This window comes from Bos indicus, chromosome 15 (assembly GCF_029378745.1).
Source record: "Bos indicus isolate NIAB-ARS_2022 breed Sahiwal x Tharparkar chromosome 15, NIAB-ARS_B.indTharparkar_mat_pri_1.0, whole genome shotgun sequence".
NCBI lineage: Eukaryota > Metazoa > Chordata > Mammalia > Artiodactyla > Bovidae > Bos > Bos indicus.
In genome coordinates, this window is record NC_091774.1 from 65,979,617 (window position 1) to 65,996,098 (window position 16,482).

At 39.3% G+C, this 16,482-nt stretch overlaps 1 protein-coding gene across 2 annotated transcripts in view; it reads left to right on the forward strand.

Moving 5' to 3' along the window:
- The window catches only part of PDHX (pyruvate dehydrogenase complex component X), a 75,682-nt gene extending 72,630 nt beyond the window's left edge, over window positions 1-3,052 (forward strand). For both annotated transcript variants that reach the window (XM_070804029.1, XM_019975391.2), the window contains exon 11: window positions 2,034-3,052. In XM_070804029.1, the coding sequence (XP_070660130.1) occupies window positions 2,034-2,292 (259 nt within the window). In that variant the 3' untranslated portion in view covers window positions 2,293-3,052. The remainder of the gene's footprint in view (window positions 1-2,033) is intronic.
- Window positions 3,053-16,482: the final 13,430 nt, after the last annotated feature.

The window sequence follows — 16,482 nt, forward strand, 5'->3', positions numbered from 1 at the left end:
GCTGATGCCATGAACATTCTTGTCAGTGCCTTATGGTGACTATATGTATGTATTTTTTTTTTTGTATAAACCTGAAAGTAGAATTGCTGGGTTTATATCTTTAATAGATTCTGCCAGATAGCTTTTCAAAATGGTTCCACCATTTTTTGCTTCCATCAACAGTGTCTGAGAATTTCTGTTGCTTCATAGTCTGTTAAGTCTTGGTATTATTAGGTTTTAGTGAGTCTTGGGGTTGTAGCTCACCAGGCTCCTCTGTCCAAGGCATTCTCCAGGCAAGAAAACTGGAGTGGGTTGCCATGCCCTCCTCCAGGGGATCTTCCCGACCCAGGGATCAAACCTGTGTCTCATACATCTCCTGCTTTGGCAGGCAAGTTCTTTACCACTGATACTACCTGGGAAGCCCAAGGGAAATGAAAATTAATGATGTTGAATACTGTCTTCATTTATCTGTCAGCCATTTGGGTATCTGGTTACTTATCAGGTAAGTGAAAGTGAAGTCGCTCAGTCGTGTCCGACTCTTTGCGACCCCATGAACTGTAGCCTATCAGGCTCCTCTGTCCATGGGATTTTCCAGGCCATAGTACTGGAGTGGATTGCCATTTCCTTCTCCAGGGGATCTTCCTGACCCCGGGATCGAACCCGGGTCTCCCACATTGTAGACAGACGCTTTACCGTCTGAGCCACCAGGGAAGTCCCTTATCAGGTAAAATGCCTGCTAAAGTTTGTGTCCGTTTTTTAAAATGTTTTATAGGAGTTTCTTTTTCCCGATACACAGACTTTTTAGGATATATATTATTTCAAATACTTTTCCCACTTTGTACCTTGCCTTTGAAACTTTCCTGATGGTGTTTTTTAATGAACAGAAGTTCTGAGTTAATAAAATCCTATTTATCAGTATTTTTCTTTGTTGTTAGTATTCTTTTTTTTTTTTTTTCCTGCTAGGAATTATTGTCTATCCCAGAGTCATGAAGTTTCATTTTTCTATGTGAGCTTTATAATTTCTCATGTATAGATTACTATCTATCTGAAATCAGATTTTGTCTGTGATATGGAGGTAAAGGTCAAAGTTCTCTTTTTTCCCCATGTGGATAATTAATTGACTAAATGTCAGTTATTGAAACCATTACTACTCTGTAGCATTGAGAAGGTAACCATGTTTGGTTCTTTTCTGATTTCTCTCTCCTTTTCAGTTGGTCTGTTTGTCCTTTGCTTGCTTAATACAAGCTAACCGTAATTTCTGATCTGTGACAGTGAAAGTCTTCCAGTTTTGTTCACCATCAAGCTTGTCTTTCCTGGCTTTGTATTTCCAAATAAAATTTTAAATCAGCTTGTCTTTTTTCATACACACATGCAGTGATCTTGCTGGGATTTTTGTTGGGATTGCATTGAATTGTTTGATCGATTTAAGGTTAAGGAGAATTGACATCCTTATAGCATTGAGTCTTCTAGTGAATGAACATGGTATAAACCAGTGTTTACTTAGTTCTTTGATTTCTTTCCGCTGTATTTTGTAATTTTTTGTTTAGGGATCAGATAATATGTTTTATTAGATTTAGATTTTTTTATACTATTATAAATGGTATTATTTTAATTTTTTCTAATGAAAGCAACTTGTATATAGATACAAATTTTTACATTGACTTATCTAGTAGTTTAGCTAAATTCGCTTATGTTACTTGTTTATCTGTAGATGCTTAAATTTTCTTTGTACACAGTCAGTTCATGTTCAAACAAAGTTTTATTTCTTTTTTCTAACCCTTATACTGTTCTAGTTCTTTTTTTTTTTGTTTCTTTTTCTTGCTATATTTCTCTGCCTGGGGTTTACAGTTCAATGCTGAATATATGTTTATATTAGATAGAGTATTTGTGTGTTGTTACTTGGTTTCTTTTTGATTCTATAGTAAATGGTATTCTTTGTCTTTGGTCTTTGAGTAACTGGGCACAGTTTTTCAGTAAAGTAAAAATGTGTGACTCAGGGAAAGGGTTCTTTGGTTAAAGACATACCACCTACAGAGCTTTTTGTTTTCCCCTAGTATTTCCAACTTGGGGATGTTTGGCATCGATGAATTTACTGCCGTGATCAACCCTCCTCAGGCCTGCATTTTGGCGGTAGGGAGATTCCGACCTGTGCTGAAGCTCACTCAGGATGAAGAGGGGAATGCCCAGCTGCAGCAACGTCAGCTCATAACGGTCACCATGTCCAGTGACAGCCGGGTGGTAGACGATGAACTGGCCACCAGGTTTCTGGAAAGTTTTAAAGCAAACCTGGAGAATCCTCTCCGACTTGCCTGATCCTCAAAGATAAGAAGTTGGTCTTTGGCTTAGTTAATTGTATTGCTGTTACTGAGAAACATACACTATAGGAGAACAATTAGGTATTTAAGTATGAAGTGGGTGAAATGTTTCACCTTTATTTAAGGTGAAAGAGTTTGACCTGAGTTGTCTTCATTTTCATTTGGGTTTGATCTTGTGGAAGTAAATAATAAACTGTAACTAATAGAAGAATGAAAACATTTGGTTAGTCAGATGCATTTTTAGTTTAACCACTGGTGCTGTACTAAAGGGATGTTAAAGTAGATGTAAATTAAATTAGATGTTTGGCTCAGTGGAGCATTTTAGGATATTCGAGGATGTATGATAAACTGTAAAATCAAAAAATTTTAGAGCTCTCCCTTAATTGTATTGGAATTAGAAGTGGTCTTCAAAGAGATACCCGTTATTGTAGCAGTGGGACCTCACTTTTACAAGCACTGCTCTAGATATACTTGAACAATTTAATATGTACAGAAGTTTATTCTGGATACTAGTAAATAAATAAGAATCACACTGCATTAGGGGTTGTGGCAACATTATTGAATTTTTTATGTATATAAAGCCATATGTTTTAAAGCGGTTTTTATCAGTCTTATTTTACACTTCCATGACACTGTGAACTTGAAGAAGAATTTTTTAAAAAATTAAAGAAGGAAAAAGAGACCAAAATATTTGTTTTGATAATGAATTATAGTTAAAATATCTAAAACTTCAGAAATAAACTGCTCGCTTACCTTCATACTGAGTTGGAATATATTAAAATAAATCATGCAATTTCCTGCCAAACATCTTAATTTAGTGTTGATTTGAACACAATGTGTTGTTAATACATTTTAATCAAGTTTATATTGTGCAATAAGCTATAAGAAAATATAAACATTTCTATTGTATTTTAAACATTAGGGCACAGAAGTTTAGTACCTTGAAATAGATTAGTAATTTCCCTGGAACAGCTTCAATGAGATCCTACAGAAGGAGAGAAGGAATTTAAAATTACAGTTAACCCTTGAACAACTCAAGGTAGGTAGTGGTGGCCCATGTAGTTGAAAATCTGTGTTTAAGTTTACAGTCGATCCTCGTATCCCTGGTTCTGCATCCGGGAATTCAACCAAATGGGGCTTGGGTTATAGTAGGTACTTAATGAAAAAATTCCATGTGTTAAGTGGACATGCACAGTTCAAACTCATGTTGTTCCGGGGTCACCTGTAATATGACATTAGGAAAATAATGGATGTGGAATGTAAAACTTCAGAAAGAGTAGAAGAGAAGACCTATCAAGCAGGTGAGAACTATCCTTTTTATTCCATTGGTAATATGAAAGTTTGACTACTTCTTGTAAAGGTTAGAAGAACTTCTTTTAACAACTCTGCTACAGTTGACAGACTAACTATAACTGGAATTGGATGGATTTAATTTACCAGTGACTACCAGTTACTTGTGGTATAAGTTGTATACTATGACGTGATGAACTACTTACGCTATAACAAAAGAGCTTTCTAAAATAATTAGAGCCCCAGTGTATCAATTGCTAAGATGCTTAATCCAGTTACTCAGCCGTTCTTTAAAAATAGTCTTCAAAACTTTTGTCATGTTAACAGTTATACTAAAAATTGTAACCAAATGCCATTTTCAAAATAACTTTCATAAGTCACATTATTTTCAGTTCATTTTAACTGAAAAAACATTTTTTTCTTCTAATTTTTATATCTAAGGAATAGAGCACAAAGCAGCCGTAAGTCACCCTTGGCCTGGAGTTTTTGCTTTGCAGTGGACTAACACTCTTCTGTAGGCACGTCTGATCGGTAGTCACTACACTGATCTGCAGTCACATCTGTTTCCTGGTAGGTGAAGTGGGTGATGAGACTTGGCCCCGCCTGCCTTTCAGAGCTGTCCTGCCTTCCACAGGAGAGATGCTCCATTAATTCAAGACATTTTAATTCTTCATGGACATCACAGCCAAGCTTTTCCTATAATCAGTTGCTTCTCATGGCTTGAGTTCTCAGCTGTTGATATAGATGCTCATTCATTCTGACTAACAGTGTTTCCCTAATATATCTATACTGCCTAGGTGTATGGAAGGGTCAGAGAAGTAACACTGATTTGAGAAAGAGGTATGGTGTCCTTGCAGAGAAGGCGATGGCACCCGACTCCAGTACTCTTGCCTGGAAAATCCCATGGACAGAGGAGCCTGGTAGGCTGCAGTCCATAGGGTCGCTAAGAGTTGGACACGACTGAGCGACTTCACTTTCACTTTTCACTTTCATGCATTGGAGAAGGAAATGGCAACCCACTCCAGTGTTCTTGCCTGGAGAATCCCAGGGACAGGGGAGCCTGGTGGGCTGCCGTCTATGGGGTCACACAGAGTCGAACACAACTGAAGCAACTTAGCAGCAGCAGCAGCATGGTGTCTTTGATTGGGATGGTTACAGAGAATGAACTATGTGCTATATGAGCAGGCTATCTTCCACATTTTAAATTTATATTTATTTATAGTACTGACAGGATATGAAAATGAAACTTTATACCTATTTTTTTTTATCCTTTCTAATTTAAATAAGGGAAATGACCAAAATGTTGAGAAGACTGCTAAAGGAAAGGCAACACATATTCCAGGTAACACTTGGGCATGAAAATATCAGTGAATATTAGAATTGATAAGTCAAAATGGCCCTGCTTCTCCCTGACTGCAACTTGTACTTAACATTTTCAGGCACGGTTTGCTCACTGACTATTTTCTGGCAGATTAAAAGCTTTAGTATGCTGCTGGCCAGACTCTTGAAACATTGCTAAGAAATTGATATGTACTGGTCTGAGTGTACATGTCAAATGGAACTTCTGCTTTCAGATTTTTTTTTTTTTTTTTCCTTTTGGCATTTTGGACTTAATTTCACACTAAATTGTAAAGGCTAGATATTTGGGCATTATGCTAAAAGTAAACCTAGTTTCCTAACCTTTATTCAAAGATAGGTGGTGCTGTGAGTTAATATATTGTACTGAGAGTATGGGAGAAAAATAAAAATAACAATTCTTAGTTTTCAAGGAAAATTTATCCTCATTACACATTGCATCATGGTCAAGTGAAGTGATGAAATAAAAGAATGAAGTGTGTTGCAGGTAAGAATTAACCATTATTTTAAATGTGACGCGGAAACTTGTTGACTTGTTGACTTTTGGAAAAGGAAATAACAGTGTATAGTCGCTTTCAAGTTAATTTGGCCACAATATATAAGATCCATTGATTAGAGTCTCTGCCAGGTCAGGGGCTTTAACGAATGGAAAACTTAAGAATATTTGACATGTTCATTTGCGGTGGGATGTTATGAATATTTCCTAAAGGAAATCAACCCTGAATATTCATTTTAAGAGCTGATGCTAAAGCTCCAATACTTTCGCTACCTGATGCAAGAGCCAACTCATTGGAAAAGACCCTGATGCTAGGAAGAATTGAGGGCAAGAGGAGAAGGGGTTGACAGAGGATGAGATAGTTGGATGGCATCACTGACTCAATGAACATAAGTTTGAGCAAGCTCTAGGAGACAGGGAAGCCTATGTGCTGCAGTCCATGGGGTCACAAAGTTGGACATGACTTAGTGACTAAACAATAACAGCATTATGAATATGTGGGGTAGGTGTGTGCTATCAGGTAATGCAGTAACAATGATGCAGTTTCCCAGTCCAAAACAGAATCTTTCATGGCCCTCATCACCAGTGTACAAATGGTTAAGATTCTGGTAAGTTACTTACAGCAAATGCTATATATCAGGAGACATTTTGACTTTATAAATGGGAAATGCAACAATCTTCTATTAAAATCATTTAAAATACTTTGATGGATTTTTAATATTTGTTTTCTAGCATCTGTATTGATTTCAAGAGAAGGGGACTGCTGGGTTTTAAGGAAAGTGGGGTTTGGCTACTTGTAATATTGAAGATACTGTTTAATTGAAATTTAAGGTATAAAGATGTATTTTGAAAAACCATTAGCTTCTATTAGTAGCAGTCTTTTACTTCTTTGATCACATACAATTTACTTTGACATTTTATCACTTCCCAGTTGTTTTTTTTTTAATTTATTTGTCAGTGTCAGTGTTAGGTGCAGCCATGGGATCTTCGATCTTCACTGCAGCAGGCAGTATCTGTAGTCGCAGCACGCAAACTCTCAATTGCGGCAGGTGGGATCTAGTTCCCTGGCCAGGGTTTGAACCCTGAACTGGGAGCTTGGAGTTTTAGCCACTGGAAACCAGGGAAGTTCCTTACCTATATTTTTTGCAACCAATCCAAGCAGCCTTTTCCTTCCTAGCAAAGTGTTAACAGCTACTTTTTAAACCTCTAATTTAACATGTGTGTGGTATATACAGTTAAGAGAAACTTGGGCTTTTATTAAAAGTTGAGAAACTATTAGCAAAATCATTGCTTATTCCTGATTTTTCTTTATTCACACTTAGAGTAATTTATTTTTTCTGAGATTTCTTAGTTTATGAAATTATTACTCCTATAAATAAAAAAAATGGGTCTTTAAAAGACAAGGCTATTGTGGTCAGATTAAGTTGTATTAGTCATAGCACTTTATAAAGCATGAAGTATTATATAAATATGTTAAATTTTTAATCACATGAATTACACTTGTTCTACACTTCTACTGGCATTTTAGCTATAAGGTGTGTGTGTGTGCTTAGTCGCTCAGTCGTTTTGGACTCTCTCTGACCCCATGGACTGCAGCCCGCCAGGCTCCTCTGTCCATGGGGATGGGATTCTCCAGGCAAGAATACTGCAGTGGGGTGCCATTTCCTTCTCCAAGGGATCTTCCCAACCCAGGGATCCAACCCAGGTCTCCCGCATTGCAGGGGGATTCTTTACCGTTTGAGACACCAGGGAAGGTGGTACTTAATAAATTACCATCCTTCTCGGCAGAGCTACTGGTCTTTAGTATATCTTTTCCCACATTTGCATCTTTAAATCAAGAATATTTTAAGCCTTGTTTCAACTTTATCTGTAAATTACTGTGCTGTTGGTAAAAAACCTCATTTCTGTGCCTCAGTATCCTCTTACCTGTAAAGTGAAGAGATGAGAGGGAAAATGAATCACATTTATGGTTATTTATCTTCTTTAATCTTCTCAGTTTTATGAGGTTGGTATATGCTACTTTACGACCATCATTACAAGGCAGACTAGGGAAACAAACTCAGGGATTACATGAGTGGCACTCAGCTCAGAAGTGCCGCGGCTGGGATCTGAACCTAGGTCTTTGCAGTGCCCAAGCTCACGCTGCCCACACTGCAGTGTGTAACCTTCCGGGTCGTGCTACTGCAGCCGGGATAGTTCCGTGTTCAGATTCCACTTGACATTTGCAATAGTTGTTCTCCAGCAGACAGCAAAACTATAGGAGCAGGTAAAAATCAAGTTTTACAGTTTGGTATTTCTAATGGTAAATATCAAGTGAGTTTGTTCTTTCAATGTATTAATTCAAAATGAATGTTAGCAAAGTTGAGGCCAACTCTCTTCATCTTCCAGCACCATGTAGCTCTTCCCATGTTACACAGCTCTCACAGTTAACTAGGTTTCATTACTTAATAAATAACATACTATTTGTGGGTATTTCATTTTGACACCAAAATTAAATTATTATCTATTATTGATGAATTAGCAAGAATATACTTTATCTCAACTGTTAATTAAATACTAATCAAAATAAGAGTTCCTAGGTATTCTCTTTGTACTATGCTTTCGTGCAACTTTGGAATGGAAATGGATGCTAAGATTTATAAATGTAGCTGCTTTTGAGAGCAAACTCTTTAAAAATTTTTCAATTTTAGTCATTTTTTTAGAGAAAACTTGGAGTCATTACTCCTTTCAGCTGAGAGTATATGAGCCTATGAATGGGGCAAAACTGGAAACTTAGTATTCAGTGCGTACAGGTCTTTTGTGTATTTTCTTGTTTCCAGCGTGAGTCATCACAACTTTGGAAAGTATTAGGAGGAATGGCTTCCTAAAAAGCCTTAAAAATGGAAAAACTGGTAAAAATAAATGTTTTAAAAATATCATTTAAGAAATTCTCTACAGGACTCTTATTTTCTAGGCGAAGTGAAGTGAACTGAAAGTCTCTCAGTAGTGTCCAACTCTCTGTGACTCCATGGACAATGCAGTCCATGGGATTCTCCAGGCCAGAATACTGGAGTGCGTAGCGTTCCCTTCTCCAGGGGATCTTCCCAACTCAGGGATCGAACCCAGCTCTCCCGCATTGCAGGCAGATTCTTTACCAGCGGAGCCACAGGGGAAGCCCATTTTCTAGGTAGATACGTCAATATAATTTTCTAATTACCTACTTAATTTCATTCCCATTAAGATACAGACCTTTTCTTCAAACTATACATATGCTCACCCTGAGCTATTGTAATAGCTAGCTTATTGTGTTTCAGTCATTGTTCTCAGTTTTTAAATGTAAATACTGTTAACTCAAGTTTCATCACAGTCTCGTAAAGTCAATATTCATATTATCAGCATTTCACTAAAGGCATGTTGAGTAACTTCAGTGACCGGATTCAAGACAGGCAGCTTGGTCCTAGAGCCTCATAAGAGATTCCTCTGTCAAAAAATATCAATTTAGTAGTAAATCCTGGAGGTTAGCACATTATAAAGACTTACGAGTCGGGAAAATGCCTGTTAGCGTAGTGAAAACGGACTTCGCGGTACCACCTGCCACAGGACTATAGAAATAAGAATATTACAAAAATAAATCTGTAGCTAAAGCCACAGCAATCTTACTGTCCTCTGGATTTTAACAGTAATGAATGATATATTCCTTTAACCTTCTGATTCATGAGTGGTGGTAGGTGGTAGATGGATTAATAATTAAGGGTCCACCAGAAAAACACCTCGGGTTCTTAATTAGAGGGCAGGTCATTAGCTGAGGACCAAAAAGTTATTTAGTTTTGCTATGAGATAGCAAGCTATGGGAAAAGAAATGTCTAATAATTTTTTTAACTTAATAAATGTCTTTGTGGTTGAAAGTACAAGCTTTTCTTTCTGTGGAGAGCTTGGTACATAGAAATAGCTCCTTGATTTTCCCCAGCTTGTTTTGCAAGCGTATCTTGAATGTGTTTTTCCTTGAAGTGTATTGCCTCTCCACCCTTCATCTTTACCATCACCAATGCAGTTATTAATTTGTAAAATATAACACAAGGCTCGTATCTTGTAGGGTGTCAGGCTGATTGAGTTTCTCCCACTCGTCATCCCTTGCCATCCCTCTGTGTCAGTCTGACCTTTACCTACCAAACACATTCCTATTTTAAGGACCTGGGGAATCTTGTTGGAGCAGTTCTGTACCTAGGTTTCAAGAACATACCGATTAAGTAAAAGCATTACCATTTGTCAGGACTAGCCTATAATATTGTGTTTTCTCTAAGATACTCTGAGGCCAGTTTCCCTTTTATGGTGGGTAAATATGTGAACATTTTTGTGATGGTAGCATTGACTCATCTTTTATTAGGAGGTCAGAAAGATCTTGTTGTGCTTTTTATATTTTCAATATTGCAAGACATTCAAAAGCAGTTTACCTGAAGACCCCTTATCTGCACCAGTTGTGTTTTTTTCATAATTGAAAAATTACACTTTAATTGGATGACTTTTGAGCAGAAGTTTCTGCCACCTGGTACTCAGATAAAAAGAACAGATATTTGGTGGACTTTTGCTTCTTTGTATTTAAAGAAAAATTAACAAATTAGAGGGGGGAATAAGATTGTGACAAATGGAAAAGTACTTGTGTATTGAATAGATTCATGGACTAGGACACACAAGCAGCATGGACAGTCAGAAATCTGATTTGATTAGGGACACATTTTGTTAAAGCTTTAAATTTCATTGCAGTTTCCCCCAGCACTGAAGGAAACTCCTTAGTGGTGAGTGTTAGCTATTGGCATTGGCCTGAAGTTTCAAAACAATAAGATTACCAAGCAACAGAATTTTTAAAATTTCTATACATCTTTTTGATGCATGAGTGCTGCATGCTAAGTCGCTTTAGTCGTGTACGACTCTTTGTGACCCCATGGACTGTAACCCTCCAGTTACAATCCTCTGTTCATGGGGATTCTCCAAGCAAGAATACCGGATCTTGCCACTCCCTACTCCAGGGGATCTTCCCGACCCAGGGATGGAACCCCACATCTCTTACGTCTCCTGCATTAGCAGGCGGGTTCTTTACCACTAGCACCAGCTTGGTTTGATACTTGCATTTTATTTCACCTTTAGAAAGATATGTTTAAACCATCAGATCAGATCAGATCAGATCACTCGCTCAGTCGTGTCTGACTCTTTGCGACCCCGTGAATCGCAGCACGCCAGGCCTCCCTGTCCAACACCAACTCCCGGAGTTCACTGAGACCCACGTCCATCGAGTCAGTGATGCCATCCAGCCATCTCATCCTCTGTCATCCCCTTCTTCTCCTGCCCCCAAAACCTCCCAGCATCAGAGTCTTTTCCAATGAGTCAACTCTCTGCATGAGGTGGCCAAAGTACTGGAGTTTCAGCTTTAGCATCATTTCTTCTAAAGAAATCCCAGGGCTGATCTCCTTCGGAGTGGACTGGTTGGATCTCCTTGCAGTCCAAGGGACTCTCAAGAGGCTTCTCCAACACCACAGTTCAAAAGCATCAATTCTTCAGCGCTCAGCCTTCTTCACAGTCCAACTCTCACATCCATACATGACCACAGGAAAAACCATAGCCTTGACTAGACGGACCTTTGTTGGCAAAGTAATGTCTCTGCTTTTGAATATGCTGTCTAGGTTGGTCATAACTTTCCTTCCAAGGAGTAAGCATCTTTTAATTTCATGGCAGCAGTCACCATCTGCAGTGATTTTGGAGCCCAGAAAAATAAAGTCTGACACTGTTTCCACTGTTTCCCCATCTATTTCCCATGAAGCAGTGACAAAATGTATAAGAAGTCATGATGTTTGTGTACACTTTGCTTGGTGAAAGCTGGAGATGCTCACTGACCCTTGTGTACCAAATATGTTCCAAATTTGACAAAAAGATCAAACTCCTGGTTTACTACTTCGACACCTCTACCCACCTGTCCTCTGCTCCCAAGGAGACATTAATGTGGATTCAAGGGGAAGAACATTCGTTAGGCCATGGTGTCCAGACTGCCTGCCATCAGTTAGAATTCTCCCTTATTTTTCCACATGGCAGGTGTGGTCAGGTCAGCCTAAAGCTGTCCCTACTTGGAAGACAGCCTCCTTAGGAGGGGCCGAATTAGGCAGATTCAGTTACTTGCTTCACATCTTCGGGAAAATCTCTTTTCCTTTTGACTTATGTTCTTGTCCAGTTCACTGTGTACTTCTTGACTGGGGAATGGTAAACTGAAGGGCTGAGATATGGGCGTGGACCTATAGGATAGAAGGCGCAGAAGCCGTTCAACCTGTTTTTGTTCTTGGCTTAGGCCACAGTGCGCTGGTGAATGTTTGAACAGCCAGCTCTATGGAAAATATGTATATACATATATAATCAAAAGTGAGTCTATTAGAAATTTTACTGATACATAAAAGATAATATAAACAATTTGCAGATTTAATAGAATATACAATGTCATTAAATACAAATGCAGTTCAGTTAAGTTGCTCAGTCGTGTCTGACTCTTCGCAAATGCAGCATGGAATGCAGCATGCCAGGCCTCCCTGTCCATCACCAACTCCTGGAGCTTGCTCAAATTCATGCCCATCGAGTTAGTGATGCTATCCAACCATCTCATTCTCTGTTGTTATTTTCTCCTGCCTTCAATCTTTCCCAGCATAAGGGTCTTTTCTAATGAGTCAGTTTTTCACATCAGGTGGCCAAAGTATTGGAGTTTCAGCATCAGTCCTTCCAATGAACATTCAGGACTGATTTCCTTTAGGATTGACTGGTTTGATCTCCTTGCAGTCCAAGAGAATCTCAAGAGTCTTCTCCAACACCACAGTTCAAAAGCATCAATTCTTCATTGCTCAGCTTTCTTTATGGTCCAGCTCTCACATCCATACATGACTACTGGAAAAACCATAGCTTTGACTAAGTGGACCTTTGTTGGCAAATTAATGTCTTTGCTTTTTAATGTGCTGTCTAGGTGGGTCATAGCTTTTATTCCAAGGAGCAAGTGTCTTTAATTTCATGGCTGCAGTCACCATCTGTAGTGATTTTGGAGCTCACGAAAATGAAGTCTGTCACTGTTTGCATTGTTTCCCCATCTATTTGCCATGAAGTGATGGGACCGGATGCCATGATCTTCATTTTTTGAATGTTGAGCTTTAAGCCAAGTTTTTCACTCTCCTCTTTCGCTTTCATCAAGAGGCTCTTTAGTTCCTCTTTGCTTTCTGCCGTAAGGGTGGTGTCATCTGCATATCTGAGGTTGTTGATTTATCTCCTGGCAATCTTGATTCCAGCTTGTGCTTCAAATACAGTACATGTATAAATACAGTAAGAATTCAATAAAAGTATACAGTTCACATACAGAACATACAGTACTCTTTATTGTGAATGTCATATAGCTCAGTGATTCTCAGTGAATGCTTTCGTTGAATGCAGTTGATGAATAAGTGGTTCCCAACATGAATGTTGGTTGATGTTTTTCTTAACATGAAAGAGTAAGGTGAAGGACTTCCTTCTGGTCCAGTGGTTAAAAGTCCATGCTTCCACTGCAGGGGGTATGTGTGATCTCACACGCTGCGTGGCATGGCCAAAAAAAAAAAACAAACGAGTTAAGGTGATAGTTAAAACAACAAAGATGTCATATTTTGGAATTTGTCAATAAAGAGAGTAACATGTTTTCCAAAATCAGATAATTTTTAAATACTTATTAGCATTTCGTCAAATTTTGTGCTATTCACAATGTACCAGCTACAAGCATGACATATTTTTTAAGTTTAATCTGCATTATTTGCATTTTTCCATCACTTTCTTAAGTCTAGAGATAGCAATATATCAATTTCCAGTTTTTTAGCATTTGCTGATCTCCACAATAAAATGTTCTAACCTCAAGCTACCAATGTGTCGTCACTGACAGTGGAGTTGGGAAGAAATGCATGGCTCTGTGCCATTTTATTGCATTTCCCACCAGTGTATAGACAACCGATGTAAAAACCTCAAGAACATAGGGAACAGTTAAATGTAGTAAGTGATTAGGGCATAATGAACTCTGCATATTAGCTATGGTTTTGATATAATTTACTAGTGGCTTGGTGTTAAAAAAAAAAAAAGTCCACCTGCCAATGCAGGAGACCCAAGAGACATGGGTTCACTCTCTGGGTCGGGAAGATCCCCTAGTATGTAAAATGGCAACTCACTCCAGTATTCTTGCCTGGGAAGTCCCATGGCATTCATGGAGTCACAAAGAGTTAGATATGACTGAGCACACACACATGTAATAGTAACTTTATATAATCTAACTTTGATAAATGTTTGCAAAAGTGCCTGAAAATTATAAACAGTTGGCTTTGGCAAGCTGGTACAAGCCATCTTCAGCACACCACTGACCTTATACTTTCCAACTCAAATCTGTGGTTCCCTAATACCAAGAATGCTGGGGACAGGAGAAGACATGCCAGTATGCCATGCTTTTTAAAGTACAGAGTCCAGGGCCCCACCCCTGGAGATAAGTCTGAGATGAGACTTGAAACTATAGAACGAAACCATACCTCCCCGGGTGATTGTGATGTGTGACCAGATTTAAGAACTATTCCTCTGGCACAAGTGCCTACAGTTCAAGCCAGCTCACCAGGATCCATCATGTCAGGGTTTGCAGCAGGAGTCCCATTAACAGTCGTGTCTGCTTTTGCCTCGCCTTGTTCTCTGCTCATTCATTATGTCCCTTTAGAATCTTCTGGTGGAGAGAGGAGAAAGCATGGAGGCCGAGGAGAATGAGTTCTTGTGTTTAGGATCCTGGGGCTCAGCCACTTTTCCTACTACTGTTAACACAGGGAATCTTGGCTAGCACCCCTGTGGATCATACAGAAGTAGATTCTACCCCACTTTCTCAGTTCCTGACTAGAAATCAAGACTCTTAGAAAATACTGGAAAAGCAGAACTAGATATGAAAGGCTGTGGGCTAATTAGTTGGAACTGACTCATGGGTAAGTTCTATCGCCTATAGCCCATATTTTCATGTCTTTGTTTAGTAAACCTTAGCAGCAAAGCTCGATTGGCTCTTGTGTCGGTGTGTAGGCTATTCAACAAATGTAAGAGAACAGTAGCTTCCATCCTTTTTTGAAATTAATTCATGAAAACCTGAAATTAGAACACAGGAAGTGGGGAATGATGTCATCTTTTCAAAAGGACTTTTGCTTTATGAAAAGCAGAAAGTCACCTAAAAAATACCCTTCAGATAATTTTATTTATTTTTTGTGTGTGTAATAAAGTTTTATTAAAGTATAAAGGAGATAGAGAAAGCTTCTGACATAGACATCAGAAGGGGGCAGAAAGAGTACCCCCCTTCAGATAATTTTAAATGGTGCTTGCAAAATCCTGATACATTGTATTGTAGAAATACTCCTATTGCATTAAACAGACTAAACCTATATTCATTGTGCAGTACCCAGAACCTGTGTTCTTGTGTGTGTGTGTGTGTGTGTGTGTGTGTGTGCGTGCACGTTCAGTCGTGTACAACTCTTTGCAATCCCATGAGCTCTCCAGGCTCTTCTGTCCATGAAATTTTCCAGACAAGAATACTGGAGTGGGTTGCCATTTCCTACGCCAGGGGATCTTCCCAACCCAGGGATCCAGCCTGCCTGTCATGTCTCCCTACGCTGGCAGGTGGGTTCCTCTACCACTAGCACCACCTGGGAAGCCCCTGTCTTGTTATAATTGTGCAATAGAAAGTACGGGCCAATTGGGACAGAGTTGGGGAGAGAATTGGGGAATTACATACTATCCTAAGTGTCTTTGGCAACAGTCAAAACACTAAAACCTTTTTCTTTGCTAGACTGAGAGTAATTTGCAGGCAACAGGCGTGAGCCAGCAATTTTGAAACTGCTTTTGTCCCTGTAACACATCCTGGCCAATGAAATTACTCATGAGAATTAAGGAACCTTCGCTTGAGTGAAAGTTTTAAATTCTTGAAATGTCCATCATAAAGCATATATATAGGGGGAAAATCTATGGGTTGTGGAGCAGAAAGCCCAATGCATGAAATCAGATAAACCTAAAGTTGCATAGACTCATAAAATTCTATTGTTTATTTAACCACTTTACCCAGAATTTCTCATGGAAAATTTTAAAAGCCAGTTCCCTGGGATGGAGGGGGGGCATCTTTCAGGGTTCATTAGAAGTCAGATCGTTTTCCTGAGCAATCTCCAAGTCTTCTGATGAGCTTTAAGTACATTAGTGCATATGAGCTATGCTACAGATGGAAGCAAAAATAGGAGATGATTAGGGCTTGAGTTTTTATTTTTTATTTTTTTAAGTAATGACATTGCTATCTAAAAGCTTCCTTAAACTCTGTGAATGTATAATTTCAAAGGGAGAATGTCTAACTTGATACGACAGGCAGGCTGCTGTTGGACGTGGAGAACAGAGGTTGGAAAGAGAAGCACGCAAAGCATGAGGTTTGTTTTACTAATTTTCTAGTAGTGCTTCACGTCTGTGCCGAGACCATTTACTCTTACTGTCTTCTACCTTAGCTGCTCTGACCTGGAAACCTGTAATAGTCTGTGCAGCAGCATGCTCATGACACAAAGGGAACCAGCAGATCTGACCCCTTTCCTGTCCCCTACCTCCTCCCCTGGGCTTCCCAGGCGGCACTAGTGGTAGAGAACCCACCAATGCAGGAGACGCAAGAGACCCAGGTTCCATCCCTGGGCTGGGAAGATATCCGGAGGAAGGCATGGCGACCCGCTCCAGTATGCTTGTCTGGAGAATCCAATGGACAGAGGAGCCTGGTGGGCTACAGTCCATGGGGTTGTGGAGTCGGACATGACTGCAGCGACTTAGCCCACAGCATGCACACACCTCTTTCCCTATCCTTGTCTATCTGACAGGTCGCATGTGAGGGTTCCTGACTCATGTCTCTGCCCCTGGGCACCCACTATCTTCCTATCTACGAGTGCCATTTACATTGCTCTTTGCCACCTAGATCCCTCATGTCATGACCTTATGCAAAGAGATCCTGTTCCAGGGAGGCTTCCAGGATGATCACCACCCTGTAACCCT